The sequence below is a fragment of the Zonotrichia leucophrys genome, chromosome Z, assembly GCF_028769735.1.
Source record: "Zonotrichia leucophrys gambelii isolate GWCS_2022_RI chromosome Z, RI_Zleu_2.0, whole genome shotgun sequence".
NCBI classification, from domain to species: domain Eukaryota; kingdom Metazoa; phylum Chordata; class Aves; order Passeriformes; family Passerellidae; genus Zonotrichia; species Zonotrichia leucophrys.
The window spans coordinates 51599275-51625413 of NC_088200.1; the positions used below are offsets into that span (position 1 = coordinate 51599275).

At 33.0% G+C, this 26139-nt stretch overlaps 1 protein-coding gene across 1 annotated transcript in view; it reads right to left on the reverse strand.

Moving 5' to 3' along the window:
* CNTNAP4 (contactin associated protein family member 4) overlaps window positions 1-26139 on the reverse strand; it is a 199688-nt gene that overhangs the window by 133656 nt on the left and 39893 nt on the right. Inside the window, exon 2 of the mRNA XM_064735502.1 lies at window positions 20537-20647. Coding sequence (XP_064591572.1) covers window positions 20537-20647 — 111 coding nt within the window. The remainder of the gene's footprint in view (window positions 1-20536; window positions 20648-26139) is intronic.

Genomic DNA, 26139 nt, shown 5'->3' on the forward strand with positions numbered 1-26139 from the left:
ATCATGAACAGAAAATTTAATGGGGAAAACAAAAATAATGAAACTTCATTGCCACCACCCTTCACTACACCACTGAGTTTAAGCAGCATTCTCACTTACATTTCTGTACGGATGTAATTTCTTGGATATAGAGCATTATGTCAGGAAATATAAACTAACTGCATGGAAATGGAAAATATATAAATATTTCTTACAATGAAACAAAAAAACCTCCATGGTTAGTTCAAATACACCATGCATCACAGTTTTATAAAGTTATATAATTTTTTCAACTTAATAAATTTTTACATGCTCTTTACAGAGCTCCTGCTCTCACTGAGCCACCTGTATTTGTTTCCCTTGCTCAGTGGTCTTGCCCAAAATGTTACACTCCTGTCTTGCAATTTAAAGCTAGTAGTGATAATTAGCCATAGTTTTTGTGACCAAAATATTTTTATATTGAGACAGTGATTTTTTTTTACAGTTAAATATCTGCAATTAATTACTTGCAGGTATTTCAGTATTCTTTCTTTCTTTCTTATCTGTTTTGTTTTCATTAATTCCAGGGTAAAACAACAAGGCAAAACCATAATCTGAAACCAAATTAAACCTGTTTTTTTTAGAATTTACTCCTCTTCACTTCAAGTTAGTGTGCCATCCCAATATTTTACTGACTATAGCCACAGAATTCAAGGAAAATGAAAGCAAGCACAAAACATTTTCCATTGATCAGTTGGCCTTAGAACATCTAACACAAGAAGACTGAATACTTCATGTATTTGTCACTATAACAGCATTCTGACGAGGTTTTCCAGGGTAATTAAATTAAATTTCCTAATACTAGCCACAATCTCCAGTGACGTGAGTTACACCAAAACATACAAATGCGTGTGCTGTAATTGTGTTTTTCTCATCCAAACATGTTACTGCACAAGCTGGCTTGTACTGATAAATAAGAAACCCAGCCTGGTTTCATAAATCGGGCCCTGGGTTGAGAGACAGGGGCTTTCCCTTATCACATTCCATCCTGAGCTGCTGGCACCTCCCTGGTCAGGAGCTGGGCTGTGAGAGGATCAGACCAAAGAGCTGTGCAGACCTGGCAGTGTTGAACTCCCTCTGTAAGAAGGACAGGCTGTTTGTCCCATGGAGCTTTGGGGGGTGTGTGTCATCCCTGTCTCCAGCCACCAACCCCATGGAACACATGGAATTTAATGTTATACAAATATTCATTTGTGATTTGTGTCCCTGTCTCCTCAAATATATATCCACCACTTTAATACGAAATGGTGACACTTATTAAGAACAGATTTAAGGATGGATTGACACAGGTATGAAGTAACTTTTTTTTTAAACTTCGCTGCAAAAAAACCCCAGTAGATGAGTATTTCAGCTATTACTGTACTTTCCTTGAGGACTTGACTACTGCTTTGAAGAATGTTGCACAGCAGTATCAGTGAACTGTAGAAGGATCAGCAACAAGTTCAAAAATACTATCCATCAAATCTTAAACCCCCTGACATTTATCACCCAGTTCTAATATATAACTAGATGTATCATCTCCAGTTTTACTTAGCAAAGTGGTATGTTCGTATACTTTACAACAAAATGAGCAGGACTGTAACTTTGAGCTGATGAACATGTTTGTGCTTGTCATTTTTATCACAACTTTAATCTCAATCCTCAATAATCCACTTTGGTAGTTCTGGTGGTACTTTTGAAAAACTTACTTCAGCCTTCAAAATGCTGATTCACTGACTCTGCCCCCTGTTTCAGTACACATGATGCTTTCAGTACAGCAAAGCAAACAGAAAAGATATTGACACGCACAGTTTCCAAGCAAAAATATTCTAAGTATACATATTTAAAACAGAAAAGTTCTATTTTATTTCCATTATTGTGGGTGTAAATTACTACAAGTGGGACCAGAGAGATGCTGGCCGGCTCCAGCTGGTTATGAGCCTGCATGTATATCTGACATGCACAAAGAGAATGTGATTTTTTAAGAAAACAAGTGCAGTGTCAGCCTTTTACTCTTTAAATCTGTTTGTGCTTACGTGCACAAGAATATCAATATTCTGCAGTGAAATGACAGATACTCTATAAGTCAACAGAAGTGTCCAGTCTGATTACATTCTGGCTTTATGTAAGGTACAATTATAACAGTATGCATACACATGTGCAGTTCCACTTCTGAATATCCTTGAGCGACTTGACCTGACAAGAATATAAAAGGATGAGGTAAAACTGGTACATGTGTTATCCCCTACATGTACAGTATTTCCCCAATTTGGTGCTCTAGTCATCACTCACTGCATTTTGTTACAATACAAATATTTAACTTACAAATATACTTCATATGACACTTAGCACTTCATTAATTGGTATCTATAGATGAGACACTATGCCTGATCCTCAGCTGGGAAGTCAGTATAACTCTCCCTAACTCCTGTATTTAGTTTCCAATAATATTTTTCATACTGATTTCAACAATAAAACGTTGCTAGAGAAATTTATTATGGAGCTCTTACAAAGTCGAGATTTGACCAATCATTTACGTTACATGGTCTAAGATTTCTACTCTTGAAAAAAGAATTAAAAAAAAATATATACTGCTTCTCTTCAAATCTAAGTCAGTTTCTGGTTTTGTGTATTTGCGCAACATCTGTGTTTTTCGGAGTCTGTGCATTATGATCTTATTAATACCTCATATAATTTGGAAAGAAGTGCTCATAAATAAGAAGAGATTTGAATATTTTGGGGTTTCAACCTTTTTATACAGCATTGACTCATGACTCAGTTTTATTGGCATAAAGCCTGAGAGTATAACAATGATGGCCAGAAAAAAATAACAGAGAAAATGGAATTGAGCTAGACTAATGGAATTTCAAGATTAAGAAATATAATCACATCTGGCTTGATTACCTAGGAGATAACATCTTTGTTGGTTAAATGTTTAAATTGTAGGTGGTATGCTATTAATAAAAGATATTTATTATTGTTCCAATTGTTATAATTGTTACAATATTGGAGGAAAAAATTATTAATTGAATTATTTAACAATGAAGAAAAATGCAGTTCCATTCATTTAAGATTTTGTCCCTTGGGAAACTTAATTTTAGAAAAATTTTCAGCACTCAGGATCTTATTTTTTTTCCCCAGAGTATGATGATAATATTAGTCCTCAATTGTGATTTTCAAAACTAGCATTATAATGTTTATGAAACTAAATCAGCCAATCTCGACAGACAAATGACTAATTTAGGGATTTTTTATTTGCATCAGATTTAAGACAACTGGTGTATAACTAATGCACAACTAAGCTGTATTATTTCTAAAATTATGCTTAACTGAAAAGCTTTTCTTAGACTAAAAAATGCATATTTATGCATATTCAGATCCCATCTTTAAAGGTCATCACAGCTTTTTACTTTTAATGACAGCCATTATGGACAGCTACTGGAGTCAGACTATATAATATATATAATGATAAATAAATGGTAGTGGTTGTGTAGAAAAATTTCTACAGTTTTCAGAAAAGCAGTATTACTGTTAAAACCTTGAGGATTGAACAGTGCAAATTCTGCAGGCTACCATGATCCAACTTTACTTTTTTCTTCATAAGTATTATATTACATAAAATATTGCAGAGAATTTAAGTAACAGTAAAAATGTAACTTAATGAAATCCAGTGCAACTTACTAATGTTTATATTGTATTTTCTTGTCCTTAAGATTTAATTTTGTGAACAGAGACTTCTTTAGCATGGTCCTAAAGAACTGTAAGTTTATCTTTTATCAGGAATTACAAATACAATTATTGTATTTTGAGGTATAAAATCATTGCCAATTATTTTCAACTTCTCACAACACACAGGTAGATAAAATATTAACTAATAAAATAAAAAACCTCATTTAATACAAAATAAAAGGCAAAAATATAGATAATAATAGGATGTGGCCAGACAATATTTTTCCTTCACTTAAACCTATATTTATACAATTATTTATTCCCAACTGCAAGCTAAGGTCTAACAGCATTATTGTTGTGGTGCTGCTCTTTAAATAAAAATGTTCATATCCCAGCTTAACTATCACCATATCCTAAAACATTATCCTGGATTATGGGATATCTGCGATTTTGCTAGATAGATATTCAATTAAAAAAATCATACTGTTCTCTCTGCACTTTTTTTTTTTAATGTGTAAAGTGTTATGGAACTGAGTTGAAGTTTTACCTCTCTATATTTAAAACAGTTTTGGAAGTAGAATATGATAGCAAACATTACAGATGTACATATGTATACATACATATATGTATATATAGATGTATATTATATGTAGAAATACACATAAACCAATCATATAAATAAATACACATGTGTGTGTGTGTGTATATATACACATATAATAGAAAAAGAAAAGCTGACTCAATCTATCCAAAAAATCATGTGTATATATATATATACACATACACACACAGAGATCCCTTAACATCCTTTAAATTCTAAAAGCATTTTATTTATTTGATATAGCAATTTAAGGTGGCTAAAAGTTGTACATTACCAACTGGATTGCAAATGGACTTCTGAATTCAAGAACTCCCTTCTGCTTACTCCTGGGTAGTCCAAAGAGATTTAGTCAAGGATTGATGCCAAACTGATTAAAAGCTGTCCAAGAATAAAAACTCAGTCTCTGCCTCTAAGAGATGGGGTTTAGAGCTTTAAACTTCTGAGACATTATGTATATTACATTTTTGCCTACATCATAATACTTAATTTTCTTGGGTTTGCAGTTTTCGGTCCTTATGAAGAAATTCTGTCTACTTATACAGGGTAATGAAGATGTAGTACAGTAAAGATTTATTCACACTGAAAACTAATATTTATAGAATATTGATATTTGTTATTAAATAAGTAGATGGTAGTGAAGCTGTTAATAATTAAAGTTGGATACTTAATTAGTTATGCATTAATATTTGAATCTTTTTGTGTTGCGGCTGTCATTTGTAGAAAGAAATATCCTTTATTGTATTACCAGTCTCTGCTTTTACTGGGCTATAACAAAATCACAAGCTATACAAAAGGAAATAATTTACAATTGCTTTTGCCAGAATGTTAGTTTTTACAGTTGTGCAATAACAATAATGTTGACTGAGTGTAGAAACTGTCAAACACTGCAGCTCGTTGAAAAGTTTATATTCTGATTACCAATACTAAACCAGTTTCATATCTTAAGAGAAGGCCAAAATAGAAGCCAAAAGCTCACAAAAAGCTTATGACATGCTTTAAAAATTATGCCAACAAATGAAGAGGAATACAGATACGGCACATAAAATTTGGATAGGAAGGTCAACATGATCTTAATTCTGATAATCAAATTTAACTGGAGTTCCCAGCAAAAAGAAAATTTTGAACAAAATAAACCGGCTGTCTTAGTCAAGACTAGAATGCTGTAGTAATGCAGCAGATGACAGATTAAAAAAGGGTGTTAAAAAACTCACATTTTTCACAGTGCTATTTGCTGGGAAGCAGGGTAATAAGCCTTCCCTTTTTTCTGTCACCAGAGATATTTTATCCAACATCTCTCATCTCCCACCTAACAGAGGCAGTCACAAAATAACACACAAAACCAGGCGCCCCAAATTCTAACTGTTAATTTCTTACATGCTTTGCATTTTGAAGTCTCATAGAGGAGCTTCTCTTCTGGAAGGTAATTAGGATTTTTGGAGAGCTACTAATATGTAGCTACTTCAAAAATAAGACAAGAAAGAATGATGTATTCCCTAAAACTGTTACAGGGTATATCCACAGTATCACAGACTTACCTGGGGGTGAAAGGGAGGAAATTAAATTGAATGTTTTCATAAAACACTCTAGCATAGAACAAATTTGTGTAATTTTTAAGTGGCTAAATCATATATACAAAGGTATGATACTTCATACTAAGCTACTATACTCCAACCAAAAAGCAAATATCTGCTCTTAGGTTAAGAAAGTGTTGGTAATTCAGAGGTCAAAGTACAGCCTGTAGCAAAAAACTCGATGAAAAATCCCCCACAAATATTATGTTAGGCTTTTTCTTACTTAGTATCTGACAATCTGCCATGCTTTTTCTTACTTAGTATCTGACAATCTGCCATATGAGCTACCAGACAAATAAGAAATCTGATAGCTGAAATTCTGCTTTCAACTGATATTCCTTTAGTAATTAAGCATTAACAAGTATGTTGCTTTTTACTGAATAGGATACTATACAAAAGGGCTTGGAATGGGCCACAAATCAATCCCAAACCTGCCCTCAGCTGATCATATTACAGGGGCCTTTTACAGTCAGATGTCAGCTCCGAATGTTGATTGCCCAACCGTAGCTTGCCAAGAGCTACATGTTCTTCCTCCCTTATTAAGTTACGTGAAATTGAAAAGATATAGATCTGGATTTCAAATCCACTGATCTGTAAAAAAGCTACGAAGAATTACATTATAGGAAATCTTGGTAGTACGGTTTATTATTAAGGTTATCCATTATTTCCAGGTACTTCAAATTCAGTTAGACTTATAAGTAGACTGAAAACTTCCACCTTTCAGGTTTATTTTCTCTCTTTTTCTAGTTCTGTTTTTGTTTTTTCTTATCTGAGAAATGCTTTTAGCATTCTAAGATTAATACAAGGATTTTTTTTTTTGTTATTATGAGTATGTGCCAAGAATGTGGTTTTTTTCCACCTTTTTCTTATCAACCACCACATTTGGCTGATATATAAAACAGAAACAAATGATCAAGATATTACTAGGTTATTAGTTAACCCTGAAAAGTCTGCCTGCATTACTCCACAGAAGTACAGGCACTGCTGTAATTTATGGGCTAACACCAGGTACAAAAACTGAAATGAGAAAATTTATTTTGCAGTTAATTTCCATCTGCTTTCTTTCAGTGAAGAGAACATGCAATAGAGGAAGATAAGAATTTGATCAAAGATGAGAATTATAGATTGGTACAAAGAACACTGTGACTTAAAGTGGACTTCTTCTATAGTAGTTTAAAATAACTGCACCAGATTCATCATCAATACTGAATGTGTGCGTATATGAAGAAAGTATTTAAGTAGGCTGAATAAGGGAATGGCAATGACTGACACACAGAAATAATAAATTGTGATCTTGGAAAGAACATGTTCCTTGAATGTTGGTTTCTTTTTATTTTGTTTGTTTGTTTCTTATTTTTTTGCCCATAAATATGGATGCTGTAAGATGAAGAAAAAATAAGGTCAAAGATGTTGAACAAATGAAGGATATTGTCAATAATCAACTTTTTGACATGGATGAGATTACTAAGATACTATTTGCTTTTGATTTGATGAGAAGTCAAAAGCTTATTGGTACCAAAACATGAATCATTTGCAGGTGATGTTCTATTTTCATACGGATTTTGAGGTGGAAAATGTATTATGATAACTATTTTCATGTTACGTGGGACATCCTGTATCTGTAAGATCAGTTCTTACCTGTGACAGTCAGCCAGGAGCACTGCCTTCATATCTGCTTTGCATTTCTGGTAGTTCAACTGTGAAATTGAGTCCAGGCAGTCTGGAACCTGGACTAAAGGCCAGAAGGACATTTGTAACCACATAAGCCAAAACTGCCCCAGCAAGCACAAAGCCACAAAAATATTTGTGCCTTTGTCTTTTCTGATCTTAGAAATTGTGAAAATGTTAGGGAAATGAGTGTAAAAAGCACATAAAAGGACCTGAGAGCTACCGCAAGTGGAATACAGCCAGAAAGTGTACTGGGAATATGGTTTCCCTCAAGCAAAATTTTGACATTTAGAAAATTCTTCTTTTTTTTATTATGTATGCCCTCCCAGGATGAGGCTCCAGCTGCTTCAGATTCTGGCACTAGGTCAAACAGTACAGCAGTATTCATACTGCCGCTTCTGGTGTTGTAATTCTGTGTGCCAGAAATCCCAGTTCAGTCTCAATTTCACCAAAATTTTTCCTGGTTTCTTTGCAATCCCCAGTCCCAGAAAATGATGAATACCTGAGGGAGAACTGCTTAAAAGCAGCTCACAAAATCCCATTCTAGCTGAAAATACTACCTTTTGAGATTACAGTGAGAGGCATGATCGGTCACATAGATTAATCTAGAAACAAGTTTTTAAGAATTCTGGGAAACATGAACACAGACAACTTTTCTGGATTTGTTAGAGAAAAAATATCTTGCATGCTGCTGAGAAATGAGAACAAATCCATGGAGGGTTTTGTGCTTTGTCATTTGAGTGTGAAGAATCCTATGCATGCATGTGCCCCCCTAAGCATCTCTACCCATACCAGTCCGACTAGGTTAATCTTTGTCTCCACGTAAACATAGCAGAAAACTTTAAGGACCCAAAAATGATCACATAACAAGTTTTATGTGACAAATACTCATGTAACAGCATAAATAAGACATTATTTGTTGCAGCTATAAATAGAAAGTGAGGTGGGGTTTTTTCTTTGTTCTCTTTTGCTCTATTAGGAAGTAAGCTGAAATTACCTTTTTTTAAAATATGTATATATATGTATGTTTCTAGCAAAAGGTTAAATGATAAAATCTTGTTCATATTTCTGAAGGCTAGCAAAATAATCAAGGCTTCTTAGTTATCCAAAAGGCAAAACAATCGCTTGAGGAAACACAGTAAACAATGTAATGACTTGTGAAAGCTATGATTTCAATGGATCATTTCCTTTTTGCCTGAACTGCACTTTCATGACTACTCTTCTAACCTTACCAATTTCAAGGTCGACTTTTTGCTAAATGTAGACAGCTGGCCTTCTGCATCATATTAGAATCTGGTCCTATGAGTATATACAGTTATTACTTATTATACAGTGTTTTCCCTCCAAAATGTATTTTAAAAATATTACTGCTATTAGAGGGTGTGGAAAAGAATGAAGTCTAGGTAAGCAATATAGAATGAAGTCTCTAGGTTAAAGTAAAAAAAAAAATTCAATATATGAAAAAAACCTTATACCTAAATGTGGCCACAGAGCTAGAGGATAAGTACAAAAAAACAGTGTGACACAGAAAAAAACTTATTGAACTATTTCTTTAAAATAAAAAGATCCTGATCAATCATTAAAAACCAATAGCAAAACTAAACTCTGCTCTGGTTCATTGTATTTTAGATTAGCTATGAGGCACACATAGTTAATGATCAAAGAGCTGTTGCTCCTATTTCTACTGAGTATTTTGCTTCTCAGCAAAATGGTAATGTATGTGTTAAACTTTGCAAAACTATCAGAATACTTACATTTTAATAATTCAGAATAGTTTACCTCTAATAGCTGCACCCTGAAAAACTGTAAAGAATTCACTTTTTAAGGAAACTGAAGATATTTTTTAGTACCAGATATATTCAGGAGCAATTATTCTATAAAAAGGAAGAGGTGTTCCTTTTGCCAACTAGTGTCCACTTTAGAATGCAGTACTCCTTTTCGCAACGTAATGAGTCACACATTTAATATTTAAAAAAAAATCAAAAGGATATTCAGTTAACAAGGTGACTGCTTGTTAGAACACAGTGAAGATCCAAAGAGATAAAATAATACCATAAAAAAGGAGTAAAGAAAGGAAAACCGCATGCATTGTCCAGAATTCTAATAGAGTTAAAATGTCTCCTTAAACCCTCTCAATCAAAACATGCTTAGAGGATGTCTTGAACACTCTGCAGATAAATATTGTTAAAATACATGGAAAGACATGAGAATGGTCCACTGAAAATCTTACTAAAAACCTTTAGTGTAAAATGAGCTGGAATAAAAAGATAAAAATCTAAATTATTAAAAAAAAAAAAAATTAGTTTTTCCAGTTCTTTTTCAACCCTGATCTTGTTTGATTTAAGGCATTTTACAATATTTAGGCTGCTGAATTCAAGATTAATACATCCTTTGCTATAGTTCACATTTTGTGGTCAGCTCTTTTTTGTTTGTTTGTTTTTGGGCTTAATTAAAAACATCAGGGGTTCTATAAATGGGCTTAAATTGCAGACATCCTGTTTCAGAATTGAAGACATAAAATAACCACAAACAAAGGGTTCTGCTTGCCAGATGTAAATCTATTATCCCTCTCAACAAAAGCAAAAGTGAAGATTCCACTTCATCCCTTCATTCTATATATAGAAACCAGGTGTACTTCAACACGAGGCAGCTTAATCCCTTTTAAAATGCTAGAAGTTGAAATATCAAGGCTTTCTGAAAACTGATTTATCAGTGAGCTCTTGCCAGTGTTTTTTGACAATTTACACTTTAGAGTCAATAGACACTTTTGATTTCCCATCAGAAAGACATTCATCTTTCTATAGCTCAAAGATCTAATATTAAAGGAAGACTTCAGCTGCCTTATATCTAAAAATAAAAAGCACAGCTTATATTCATCACTCAAAACACAAGTAAACTATAATGCTGAAAAACATTTTGATGGAATCTATTCATCCATTTTCCTAATATTTTTATTCAATTATTAAAATTATTCAACACTCTCTTTTAAAAACGCAGAATTTTCAATTGAATTTCATAGTACTACTGAAATAAACAGCTATTTGAAATGATGCTAAAAGCACAAAGCATTTTGTATTGGACCTCTGTTAAAATTCCCATCTTCATGTTTTTCTTCTTGTAGCTTGCAACACTGGAGATCTCAATTGTGTGTATTTTTAAATCAATGACTGATCAATGACACTAATTATGTACTTAAAATGCCCTCTACATTTCAAAATTGTATTAGCTATACATGTAGTATCCTGCTCACACAACACATTCAGTAATAAATCTATTTTGTTACATTTGAGCAATTTGAAAAGAGATAATTTCAACTTATCAACAAAAAACCAAATCATTAAATGAGGGATTATATTTTTCCTATTTTATTATCCACCATTCATGGCCCCTATTAAGCAAAACAGGCTCTTTTAGTCTTCAGAGTACTTTTTTTTTTAATTGAACATTGCAGCAAAATACTAGGCTAGCAAAGTTGCAAATGACCTTAACTAAGTTCTCCCCATTTTTCTGGACATTTACTTTCTAATTTTTTTCTATAATTATTTTTCACAAAATTCCCAGGTAATGGAATCAAAATTCTGTTTTGAAATTCAGTTCTTAAAAAGTCTTGTAGGCCCCTATTGAATTTTTGGGCTCATTGTAATATTTTGAGAAGCAATAATTAGTTTAGATTACAGTAAATTACCTGAGACATATTTGTTAATGTAGGCAACAGTTTAATAATTTGGACTTTACTTTGGGTTTTTATTCTCTTTTTTCCTTTAAATCAACTTCCTTAAGCAGCATTACTTAAGGTTACATTTCTCTCTGCTTATCCTTCTGTCCCAAAAGAAGAGAAATTAGCCTTTTGGCGATGATATTGTGAAATATACTCATATCAATGTAGAATTACCATTAATGGCAAAATATATTTTATTTTTCTGTTCCTTTGGAGGTCATACTATTTATCAATGACCTCTTAATGTTGTCATGCAAATGGTACAGAGAATAATCTAGGAGCGAGACATCCTGCAACCCATGCGTGCTTCAGGCAGACAGCCGCCTTAGCATGAATTGATACACAGGAATCTGATAACAGCAGAATTTCTATTCAAATTAATTCTCTACTGAAGGATTACAGAAGAAAAGTATGATAAATACATTACAAACACTCACTTTCTGACCTCAGAATGCTTGCAGATCTGACTTTTGCAATGACTATCACTGCATACATGCAATTCTAGCATGTTAAGACACTGGAAAATAAAATACCCAAATCACCTTCTAGAAAAAGTTTGAAATAAAACACGTGCATAAATAAATAGGGAACCTTTCATCTTCTTTCTAGACGCAGTCACGATGAGACTAATGCACAGCTGTATTTCAATTGTCAGAGAATGAAAGTCATACTAATATGTAGGATAAATGACTGTAAAAAATTGAGAAGCTTCTACCCCCCAAAACAATCAATCCCATAAGCAACACACCAGATAATCATAAAAAAAATGTAATGTTCTTATTTTTAAGACAAACAAATCAGCATTAGTGCTGATAGTCAGGATAAGTTCACATCGTATATAAAGTATAATGGTTTTTTATAACCCAAGATACTGAAGATCGAGCAGCTTAATTTACTGATGACCTTTTAGTTTCATTTAACATGGTTGGTAAGCTATAATCTACAATTACCAATATGACACTAGGAAGAGACTACAACAACAGAAAGAACATTAAAGAAATTATTTAAATTCTAGAATCTTCATGACACTGTCATTTAGGTCCCTGGTATTTTAAAATTGAAGAAACCTAGAAAACCACACAAAGGACCTGGCATGCCATATTCATGGAAATTTTAAAACACACATGTGAAAGCTTTTTGGAGGATCCACATGTTCATAAATTATTTAACAGCAGAAAATTACTAATAGAAATATCTTAAATCCTACAACTTATATAAATATTATTTTATGATAAATTATAATCTATTGATTCTTAAATAGTGTTATGTAATAAACTAAAAATTGACAGAATTATTAATTTTTATAAATAATAACAAAGGAAATGAAGAGGCAGGCAAACCAGCTCTACAAAAAAGGGTACTTCCATGAAGGACTTAAAACTATTCATAAAAAATTTCTACTGAATTCATCCCAATCAGTTCTGCCCACTTTACCACGATATTGATCATCATACCACGAAATAAAAAAAATAAACAAATCAAATCTAAAAGTACATTAGCACTTCTATTTTTACATCAACCTTCTGCTGATGTACTTATTTGACCTTTTTCTACTACTTTAAGCCGTTGGGAGGAGTTTTGGAAACAACTCCCTTGGGAGTGCAGCAGATCATGAAGTCAAGTACACAAAGTTGTCTTGCAAGCTAATACATCCAAGTTAATACAGCTGAACCACTGTAGCTTCATGTGATATTTGTACCAGGAGCAATGATTAGAATTAATTCCAACATGAAACAGGATGCTAGTGTGTTGTTTTATTCTTCTCTGTAGAGCTCCAAACCTTTGTTATATGCTCATTCAATTATCTACATGAAAATAATTTCTTACAACCTCCCTGATTAGCAGTTGAGGTACTGTAATAGGGAAGTTTATTGAAGAATGATGGATAAACTTCACCATCCATTAAAAATCTGAAGAAAATGGAGCAACAAGTAGATTTTTTTGTTTATTTTACACTCATTTTCATGACCTAGCACTAATTTCTCTGTCTCTTTATATGCAACAGGTGGTAATTGAAAATTATTCTTCTGGAACTTAAATTATTCCTGTTTTGGGATATAAGACTGCTAGACAGAGACTGCTGTTTTTCATCTGGCCCCAAGAGCAGTGAAATTTATTCAAAACAGCTAAGTAATACAAATTCATTTCTTATTTCACTTGGCAAATGCTAAGTCCAGAGCAGGAGTAGTTTGGGACAGAAAGTTTAAAAATGTGTATGAAAAAGGTAATATGTATACAAACAGACGTTTTGCTAACCTATTGCCATTATCTAATAGATCTGTGTATATCACTTATTCTTTATTATTACATCTATCTTTGAAATAAAATCCTGCTGAACAAATAAAAAAGCTGAGACAAGTCAAAGTCATTTTTCATCAGAAAACTCTACTTTATATATTAGTCAACTAAATATGATGAGTGATACTTTCTATAGACCTGTTTCAAGAGTGTCTGATGTACTTTCAGCTCTTACCTCTTATTTGAAGTAGCTTAGTTCATGATTTTTTTGTCTCTTTGGGATACCTAATGACGATGATCATAACGTAATATATAAATTTCATAAAAATTACAATATCTATATGAATTGTATAGGCATATTTATATGCCTATATGACACTGAGGGAAATAGTGAAGAGTATATTCATTAGAATAACTCCATTTTGAAAAGCTTTGAGATTATTCTAGGAATCCTGAATTCTCCATTCAACCAATCGAGTATGGCACTAACAGGGCAGTACGAGCAGGATGATGAAAGGGGAAAAACCCATATCTCCTAATGCAAGGAAGCTGGTCCTTAAGAAGCTAAGGAAGTCTATAATAAATGAGTTGTCAAAAGATGGATCCCTTGTACAAGTAAAGTCTCAGAACTTTTTGTAGGGGTGTGGCAAGAAGAATGTTTTCTATTTTTATAGCATTCCCCTTTAAAAAGAAAAATGTCATAATTCTCTAGAAACTGGAATTTATGACACTCAGCCTTATTTTGCACTACAGCTGAAATTGGTCATTGTTACATGACATAGAAAATCATATACTATTTTAAGTGAGGAATTTTTCCAAAATCTGGTTTTATCCCATCTAGCAATTGGTGGTTTTTTTTGTTTTTTTGAAAAAATATTTAAGCTCCTTTACCATTGGCCCAAACATACAAGAGAAAAAAAGAAGAAAGATCACTTATGATCTATTTTTCCATCCCTCAAAAAATTAAAGGTGGCATGATCTTAAATTCTTTGTTACTGCAAAGCAATCCTGGGAGTCAAATTTATTTTGACTCTCTAAAGGATATATTAATGATTCAAATTTTGCATAAAGTTCAGTCTTTATCTAAGATTTTAGAAGTTTATTATTTAGAAATATCTTAAATCCAACAGCTTATATAAATAAAAATGGCTATATCCAAATTTCTATTTTTCATTCTATTAGCTTTAACAAAAGGGACAATAGACATAGATTGCAGCAAACTTTTTTTTCTGCTTCAAAATTTTTGAAGTCAATTTTTATTTAATCTTATTCTCAAGCCTGTTCAAAGTTGCTTGTAAGAGTAGTTCAACGCAAGTTTTTAGAAAACTGCTTTTTCTTTAACTGTTGACTTGATGTTTTCTGTAACTACTGATTGCTAGAATTCATTTATCCATTTTGACCTACTTAGTGTCAGTTCTCAAAAATTTTTCTATTCCCATAGCTATATTTCAGGTAGAAAAAGAGTCCCAAACAATTTCAAGAATGAAGTACCCTTATTAACATTTTTTACCTCTTCTGTGCATTTCACCATGGATTTTGCTATTCCAATGATGAAACATTAAATAGCTAGCTGAAACCTCTTTTATGCTTTATTATGCTTAAATGAATTTTGATGACAAGTCTGAAATTAAGTTTCTTGAAGCAACTGTACAAATATTCCAACTCATAAATGTTCATGAAAGTACAGTGGGCTGCAAATATTTAAAATATTATTGAGTCTTTGATGCTATTTACTCACTCTGCTTAAGTGCAATTTAGTTCCTTCTTTCTTTCTATCTTTCTCTTCATTTTTTTCTCAATTTGTTTCTCACCCCTACATGCTTTGGCAATATTAGAATCACACCATATACACATATAAACAGAAGATATAGCAAAACAAAAGCAGCATAAATTCAAAATTTGACATTAATGCAATAATACTGCTTCAAATTCTACCTTTATAAGGCTGATATACCCCTGAGAATTTTTTAAAATTGTGTACATGCAACATATGCATGTGCAACACCATAAACAACTTTTCTATGTGCCTACAGGCATAATTTTTTAAGGTATCTAATACCCTTATTAAAAACATTTTCTGCAGAAGAAGTGAAAGTAAAATGGCATTAAAAACAATTTTCTAATTAATATGCTAAGAGATCCATGGTAAGGCTCTTACTAAAAGATACAATTATTGTAATAGCTAGCTACAGGAAAGAAACCAACCAAAGAAAATCAGTTTGATTTCTTCTTCAGAACCTGCATGGTCCTGGGCTTTTACTGGACAACAGCACATCATTTGGTCCTTTATGAAGAAATCGCTATAAAAATTTTTAATGTTTTTTGTTTAAAAGCAAAAGACTGAGATTGTTACTTTTGCCTTTTTCCTAACATATATATGTGCATTAACAGGTATGTCATAAAAATGTGTCACAATGTTAGATGCTTGAACTTAGATTTGCTGTTTGTTTATAAAAACATAATGATTAACATCAGACTTGACCTTTTTTTGTTCCAGTTTCCTTTTGTTGTTCCTTGTATTAAAGTAAAATGTCAGCTTTAATAAATTTTATTTGCATACTACTGAAATGGAGGGGGTAAGCTTTTCCTAATTATCCTTTGGTGTCATACAATCCTAGCTGCAATTAAGTTTTTTTTAATTTGTCTCCCATTTTTTTTTTATTTGTTAGCATTACATTATGAAGACTAAACTGCTTCTTATAAAAATTGATGAAAACTGACTTTCTTATTGTGTAACAATTTTTTTTTCTTTAACTGTTGTCTTGATGTTTTCTTTAACTACTGATTGCTAGAATTCATCTATCCATTTTGACCTACTTAGTGTCAGTTCTCAAAAAGTGATTAAAGCATACTGTTTTATAAAAAAAAATAAGTATGGAGTTTACTGAATAAACGATCCTTTAAATATTCATTGTAACAAAAAGAATGTGATAAAGCGTAGGATATTCAGTGTAATGGTAAGGTAAAGGTAATGAAAAAGACAAAGAAGTTCCATATATACACCAGAGGCGGAAAAAAATAGACCTGCTGTTAAGGCATTCAAAATTTCAGGCTGCTTTTGAAAAACTGGCAGGGTAAGCTGACAGCATAATTAAAATACATGGGTTTCTTCCTACTTCAGGGAAAGAGAAAGCTGTAAGCCAGTTTTTTTTGGCTACTTAACAACTTCTATATTCAATTTTACTCTGTCATATTTTGATCAATTAATTGTGTGTGAATATGGGGCAAGATAATCACAGCCAAATCCTTATGCAGCTTATTTAGCTGTCCAAATATTAAGGCTATTCCAATGGTATGTTCACTCTTGTAGAACAACAGTCTTCTGCATTTTTTTTCTTGCAGGGTTTCAGAAGTTCATTAATTCAATAGAAGGCCTGTGTTCTTGGATATAAAGGTTCATGGTGTGGTGATTCATAGTGCAATTAATGTATCTTTTCCAAGGGTATTGGAATGGTGAATTAGAGAGTTTGTACAACCAGCTTGACAGCCCACTGCAGACAAAACCAGAAAATGCTGAGCTCAACAATGACATAACCTTCTCTCCATGTGGTAAAGGGCTCTTTCACAGATCATGGTTGGGGGACAACACATCAAGAATTTGCAAACAGAGCAAGCCCTCTGTAGCACCAGACTTCAACTGAGTACTCATCATGTAAATTATTGGAAATGAGTGGACAGAAACACATCCTTGATGGTCCTGGTTAGGTATTGGCATTTAAACTCCTATCATTTTCCCAGGCTGACATGTTCTGAATACTGTCTGCTTTTTCTCTTCTTCTGGGATGCCTCAGTTCACCCTATAAAGAGGTGCACTTTACCTTTGTTCTTTTTTCCTTTTTGTTTCATTTACTCTCTTGTGGACAGATAGTAAGAAGAGAGCGCCTCCCCTGAACATTTTTCGTGTCACCTACTGCCACTGGCAGAGCAAAACAGTCTAGAATTTCAACCACACTTTCAGCATCCAGAATTTCAGTACACAGCTCAGTGGTAAAGTATAAAGCTATATAGAAAATAAAACATCTTTTTTTCTGTTTGCTTGCACGTAAGTTTGTTTGTTTGGTTTTGGTTTTTGTTTGCTTTGGTTTGGGTATTTTTTTTGCTAGACAAGAAGCTAAGAGGGATTGCTAATTTATTAAATCCCCAGATTAATCTGAGCCACAGCTTTGCAGAATAGAGTTCCTCTTTAATAGGTATGACCTCTGCTCTTTCCTCTAATACTTTATAACTCACCCTGTTAAAGTGTTTATTTATATTATACATTTAGGTATACTTATATTGTATATTTAAGTATATTGATTACATATTTCTTCATAATTGCTTTTCCATGCTTATTCACTATTTCACCAATCTTCATTTCATTATGTATTTCATCATAAATCATTTGGGTTTACTTCCTTATAATCAACAAAAGTATTGAACACAGCTGGCCTTAGAGTATCCTTTGAACTTCTCTGAAAACACCTTTACATAAAAATGATAAATGCATTATGAGGTCCACCAGCTAGATCTCAATACGTTTAATTTGAACTGCACTGATATGGTGATACTATTTAAAATTTAAAATTCATACAAAATTAGGCCAAAAGTCAAACTCTGCTTATATTAAATTCCTGCATTGTATATCTGCTAGCCTCAAACAATTAAATTGTGGCTTTAAAAATTTTATTTTTCCATTAAAAATATTCAACTGCTATTAGTGATTGGAGTTTTTTGACTTAAATCTTTTTACTTAATTTTTCTATCTAATTTTCCATTATTGCAAGCAAAGCTGATGTCAGAGTAACTACTTTAGCAGTTAGCAGAAGTATTCATTAGCTGTGCTTGAGTATTGAGTATCTGAAAACTTCAGGGAATCAATGAACTAGTAATAATTAAAACTCTGAAGAACATTTAATGAGTTATTCCTGGATGTTATCACTTTCCCTAACTGCTAATGGATTGGAATTTTTTTTTGTTATCAAGGAGTTCAGCCACATTATCTTTCTGCTTTACAGAGAGAAAGCTGAAACATATTCTCAGTAAGCTGTTTTACTAATCATTCACTGCTGTTATCATTTTTGCTATGCCTTCACATAAAGTACATATTATACTTATTTTTTTTAGGCTTAAGTTTTCTTTCCTCAATCCCCTTATTTTTCCTATTGATTTTCTACATTTAGTAAACACAAATCTACACAATTAAAGAACCATTTCAGTGCAACTTCCCATGTTTCTGATAAATTTCCTGCTATTTTTTAACTTTCCACTGCCAACTGAAACAGTGGAGGTGTAGATAGACATTTAGTTTATTTCTTTATTGACGAAGGACAACATTTTGACTTCCATGTAATCTGTGTAAAAATACTCAACTTTTTTCTGTCAAAAAAGCATTCGATTTTCCCTAACTTTGGCATTTTAAGAACTGAGCATATTATTGTATTAAAACCACAATCTGCTTGTCTTAAATGAATGTTAGGAGGTCACAATCTAACTTTGGCTGGAAAAAAGAGAAGCTTTTGTTCAAACTAGAGAATGATCTCTATTAAATGCAAACCCACTTTCAATTATCACACATTGAATCTCTAATGATGTGTTTGTTGCTTTCTTAAAATCACTGACAGCCTACATCATATTTTCCTAACAGATGCTTTTTCCAGTCTGTGTGGTTTAGCAATCATTTCTTGTGTGCCTAAATGTTTTTGTTTAAAACCACGTATTTATAATAACAAGCTTTTTTCCATCCAAATAAAACTTTCCTGTATATACATCTATAAATATAATCAGCTTTTGCACAGGAAATTCACAAAAAAGTAAAACACAAATTCAATGTAGAAAATGTATTCCTGGTTCCACAGCAAGTAGAGTCTCTATTCTCACCGAAAAATAAACAAAAAATAAATATAAGTTAAAACTAGTTTAATTAGGACTAATTTACAGAAGACTGAAGAAATTTTCATCTCACCACATCTACAGCATTCCATAAAATTATGTCCGAATGATGCAAATATATCTAGCCAAACAATCTGGTCATATTATTAAAAAATTACAAATGAATAAGACATTTAAACCTGTACTCTGTTCAGTTGCATGAACCTGAGGTACACAGAATGAGAAGGCAGACAGCCACAATCTTCTAATTAAGCTACCTGCTGTTTTGTATCTACATGGGTTCAAATGAGACCAGATGTAAGGTTATAAGCATTTCTAATGCGTGCATACGGTACAGGGCAAAGCAAAGGGAATTATAAATCTAAAAAATGCATTTTAACATGGCATAAACAACTTCATACACATGAAAAGAGCCAAATGGAAAAAGCTTTCAAACATACAATTTCAGGGAAGACCAATATGAAAAGTGCTAACTTTGGTGATAATACAGGCATTATTTAAAATTCTAAGAGCATATATTACTTCACACTAAGGGAATTCCTTCCAGGATATATAATTTCCACTGATATCGCAACTTCATCCGAAACAGAAGCTCATGCTTATACTGCATACCAGGTCAGTAAAACAGATAGGGATATTTCTATCTGTCAGACACAGCAAATATTCCAGTAAATCATAGAGGTTCAATGACAGAAATTACTTTGGCAGGACAAAATATTATTAAGATTTTATATACCTCTCAATTAAATAATGCAAAATACAACAACGGACTACATGAGGAACATTACGTAAGTGTATGAATTCTCTAAGTAACCATCACTAATATTGTGGCTGAATTATGAAGAACTAGATTGAGACGTAAGACGCAATATTTCAGTGAATTTTCCCAGGACAGTGCCTTTGAAACAGTTAATTCATCAGATTCCTCATTGGTAATAATTAAATAGAAGTCAGTATCCATATATGCCGCCTCTTCAATAAGTTCACAGAGCAGCTCCAACCACTGAGGGCTCATGTTGTCAGACAGCTTACCACAGGGTGAGAAGTCGAGATTCATAACTTCCTTGAGCTGAGACTAAACTGTCATCCATTGCTGGTATACAAACACCAGACAAAAATTATTTCAAAGATAACACATGCTCTTGAGTATCTAAACTGGTTTCGTTCCAACCCAGAATTAACAACTGGTCAGTAAAAATCACTCACCCTCTCTTCGATTAAGCCTTGCAAATCCAGGGCTGTGACTGCTAGACAGCTCTGATGAGCTACTGAATGATGACTGAGGCAAGGCAGACACCAGCTGATCATCACAATTATCTGTCAATAAAAAATATCATATTCAGGTTAATCCCACTGAACCATGTACTGGAACTGTAACATAATCAGCTCTGCAACTGAGAGCAGCATATCTCTAAACATTTCCTCTAGCTGTAGCATGTGTAGAAGTATCAGTACTGAGGCACAGGTTTTGGGCTTATTTACCCAATATTTCATGAGACAACCAGACAATAATTTACCATGTTCTTTAACCAGCTGGTTTTACCCATTTCTGACTTAACTTCTGAGATCATACCAAGGAATGGTTCACTGTCCACTCACTATGATTTACATGAATAGCAAGTGACACATTCAATTCTCTGTTGCAACACCAACCTACAACCTCACCACATGGTTTTTATTTACTTTTGACCTGATGCCAGCACAGGTCTTTGCAATCACTTTTAATGTGCAATCACATTTAATACAGCTGTTTCTACAAAAAAATCATAAAGCCAAGCAAACTGAATGAAATTAAATAAAAAAGTAATCTCACCCCTTTATAGCACAGTAAACATGACAAAATGGAAAAATTTTTGCTTTTCAAATGGTATATGCATTTGACACAGATACAACAAAATAATCATCTCACAATTATTAGTATGCGAGTCCTAACGTCATACCGAATAAAACCTGAGCATTTCAGAAAAAGAAGACTTAAGTGCAGTTCACAATCACTTGTGAAGAAACAAGCAAATGGTAATCAATACTCTAGCTTTAAATGCCTCTCCAGCTGAATTACTACAGACTGTATGTGTTCATTCTCCATTTAAATTTGAAATGTATCAATTGAGAATCAATATCTGATCTAGTTCAGCTGAAAGAAAATTAACTTTAAAAAACTCAAGTACAGCAAGTCCTTCCCTAACTCTACTGGGGCTGGAATCAGTTCTTTAGAAAAAGAGGAAATTATGTCAAATTTTAGTCTTTGTGAAGTGTTTCTTTTCAGGACAATTACATTCTTTGGATGCAACTAGTAACTGACAAGTCATAGGTGAATTCTTCTTCCAATCCTTCTATTTGTCTACTAGGATTCACAATCAAAATCCATAAATATTAATGAATACAAAATCTTTTTTCCTTACCTTAATTAATAATTAAGTGTTTCTTCTAAGTAATTATAGATATTTCTAATTAACCGCAGACTTTAATGTGAATGTCTCAAGGGGATTTTTGATCACATTCAAAAATTTTGGTTTTGAAGTTGTTTAATTTAGTTCTTTGAGGAAAACTCTTTCTAAAGGAAAGGCCTAGTAGTGGCCTTGACTGTTACAGTTACAGAATTCTCTCCTAAATTCTATAAATAATATCCATTCACAACAAGCAACAGGTTTAAATCATTGCTCTTGATAAAGTCACATATGCCATATTCTATCAAGATCAGAGTACTTCTCTCATTAAAAAAAAAAAAAAAAAAAAAAGGAAATAAAATTATTCTTACTTTCAAAACTTTATTTCCTGTTCCAGGTTTACACAATAAAAAAGGAAAACAAATTATACTACTCTTTAGTGTCCAACTACAAACTCATTTTTTCACTTCATTATCCACAGATTAGATTTACAATGGTGAAAGAATTCTACTTGGGACAAATTGTCCAAGTTGTAAGCACAAAAAAGAAAAAAAAAACTGAAGATCTTATGAGTAAATGCATTGCACTGGCACGTCTTAGAAAAGGATCTCATTAGTGAAATTTCTTTACAGCACAGAAAACAGAAAGAACTTATTAGTCATAAATTGCATTAGAAAGAGAATGTCATGACGCTGTGCTTCACACAGAGAGCTACTTACACTGGTGATTCAAGGGAACACTTCAACTGTCACTGATCCTTCTTCTACAGCCAAAGCCTACACTAGATACCAGATGCATATTAAGAGGAGAAAATAAAGCCTAGATATCCAGATGCATATTAAGAGGAGAAAATAAAAGCCATTTTTACTCAAATCTATCTGCCTGATATACAGTCAAGGACCCACAGAATCACAGAACAGCTTGAGTTGGAAAGGACCTTTAAAGATCATAGAGTCCAACACCCCACTATAAGCTGGGACACCTGCACTTGACCAGACTGCCCAGAGCCCACCCAACCTGATCTAATGTTTCTGAGTGTGCAGCATACACAGCTCTAGTAAACAGCTCTAGTGTTTCACCACTCCCATCATAAAAATTTTCTTCCTTGTAACTCATCTAAATCTATCCCCCTTTGTTTCAAAACCATTTCCCCTTGTTCTGTTGCTACAGACTTTCTTATTAAGTACTGAAAGGGCCACAACGAGGTCTCTGTGGCAGCTTCTCTTCTCCAGATGGAACAATCCCAACTCTCTCTGCCTCTCCTTCGAGGCAAGCTTCTGCTCCATCCCTCTGAACATTTTTTCAGCCCTCATCTGGACCTCCTCCACAGGTCTATGTCCTCCCTGTGCTCAGAACTGCAGAGCTACTTGCAGCAGAATGTCTCATCTCTCTCAAATGCCTCATATTTTAAATATTGATCTTCTGGTGAGAGGTGGCATGTGTTATGAAATGAATCATCAGGAATGAGAGCATGCCATTAATACATAGAAGCACTAGTAGATAAACAACAGCAGGCACACTACTTTTAAATCACCCCTGGGTATAACTTCACAAATTTCAATTCAAAATAAACCAAAAAAAGCTACATTTCCGCTGGATGGATGATACATCTGCCTTTGTAATGTTAGCTTCTGCCAAATACATTTTTCACCTTTTTTCTTTTTAATGTACATGTTGGAAAGGAATCAATGGTACTGAATTATTCTACCCAGATGGTCTAATACATGTGTATTTGTGAAACACACATATTGCTTTGAGATATTCCCAGAAGAATTCTATGAGCACTTAGCATTTATCATGTAACAGTTTATGTCAAACTTGATTTATAACAGAAAGGCACATAAAATTTTGAATATTAAAAGAGGTATTATCCAAAATCCAACAGTCCATGATATGGCTTTCTGCCTTTTGCACAATATGAGAAATGAGCAATTTGTCACAAATAGATATACACTGAATAATTATACATTTATTTTACAACAGCGACTATGCTTTATTTCATGAAAATGACTTCATATAAACTTCTGCTTTATTGCTTAGCACATGTAGCTTAAAACATATTCTTGTGGCACTTCCATTGTGCAATTTAATTCAAAATTTAGTATGAATTCCAGAGTGAAATCAAAACACTTTGTAAAAATTGTCAAGAACCAGATGGCCAGTATGAACTTGCTTCTTAATGTAAATAAACATAAATGAAAGAATACTCTCTACAGGGTGACAATTCTGTATGCTTTCATTTCCACTGGAAAATATTCTACACGACAGAAACACTCTATGAATTCAGTGCTTTCTCACATGATAACAGTGACTTTTCATTTCTCTTGGACAGCCTTCCACTGTTCAACAGAACACATCTCACTGCTGAAGGCAATGTAGGGCTTTCTGATGATATTTCACACAGCTTCTTCTAGGCTAAAGGAACTCTTAAATGGACCATTCTACCGCAAGATTTAAAACAAGGCATTTTAGTTAAAAGTTGTCCATCATATAGCATTTATTACATTTTTTGTGATAAATATATATTTTCTACACAATACACAAGAATACAAAAAGCATAAAGAACCCCTGGGTTTCTTCAATATGCACAAAAATCTGGTAACAAAAAAGGTTTTGTGAAAGAAAAAATATATAAACAAATACATATTATCTGTTATTCAAGAAAAGTTATTCAAGCTATGTAAGGCATGCCTTTCCATATACCGTAATTTCAGTGTGAGTTTAATCAAATTTATAAAGCAACTGAGACATTTTAAAGGAATAAAACTCTGAAGTGATGCATGAATGAAGTATGCCTATCGTTTCTCTTCCAGCTCCAAACAATATCCCATTATGCATACACCGAATAAGCCAAGAAATTTTTAATACACAAGTACTATAAATTACATAGATCATGCCATATGAACGACAACTAACGAGTTCAAATAGGATATCATCCTATAATAATAACAGTTACAATAACAATATTTGCAGTTATCATCACTATGTTTACAACATTATGGTTGAACAAATAAATTTTGTTTCTTCTACCAAAGGAGCTGCTTGTTGAAATAAAAATTGTAATAAAAATAGCAGAATACTGGGACAATCTGAGATTTATTCATTCAGAATGCATGTGTGTATATTTTAATTTCCAAGTAGTGAAAAAAACCTAAATTCATTTATAGGCATAAACCTTTTCTTTTCTGTGAAAACTTAAAAAATACATGGCACTGATTTTACTTTGAATGGAACAATTTATTTGTCTGAATTATCAGCTTGGTCCACAATAATGCCTAACAGATTTTAATGCTTTTCAATTTGAATGCAAATTTACTCTAAATAAGCAAATGTCAACATACAGTGTCTAGCTACCACAAGTTGATGTGAAAAATTATATTCTGTTCATAACTATCAAAAACGTACATGCATTTCATCGTCACATCAACTTTCCTCATGACATATCTCAACTCAAACTAAAACACCCCAACCCAAGTGCATACACAAATCAACATATTGCAATTTCACTTGTTTTACATTTAAATGAAATTATTTTCAGCTATTATATTGTTTCATGCACTTTTTCTTAAAATTCAATTTACTCCAAGCTCCCTCAACCAACAAGAACTACCAACTCCTTAACCAACTATTAAACTTCTCATAAGGCAGGACAGAAGTAGCATAGAAGGAAAAAAAATTATGATGTTTGACTTCCCAAGAAACCTATCAAGTTCTTCAGCTTTATGAAGGAAAAAAAATGTTCCAGTAAACCACATGAAAACAAGACAAGAGTAAAAAAAAACAAATCAAAGAAAGTTTTGCAACTTTTTTTCAAGTAGGGAAAGCTAAATACCTAATCATCAGACAAATAGAACGGCTAAAAACAACTAGAAATGCAATCATAGTGGAACAGAATAGAAGAGGCAACAGCTCTGGAAGTGTCTCAAAAGTGTAATAGAATTCATCTTTCCCATGCAAGTAAGCCCTAAGAAGGATCAACTTTGCTATCAACTTTTAATAAACTAATGTCTATGATGAAAAACCTCATGAAAAGCAACAAGACTCGTAACAATAAAGCACGTGTCATACTGTAGCAACAAGACTAGTGCTTGCTAAAACCTTAAAAAAGGTGCCACAAAATTTGCCCTCCAACAGATATTTATTAAATCTTTGGTTCTGTTATGTGCACTTCGAAGTTTCTTCTCCCAGCACTGTGAGAAGACCACATATTCTCTAGCCTGTCCACTCTTTTCAACAAAAGAAACTTCAGTTTCCCCAGGAGTGACCACCTATGTCATTTTAATAGGTTTAATAGGTTATTCTATTCTAATAATAGAATTTTTAAGTATGTTAATTGTGGTAATTTAGTCTTTGGTCAGTGTGCAAGCTTGTAATCAGTTCCAAAAGATTCATTGAATTTAATGAGATTTCTATGACATATGT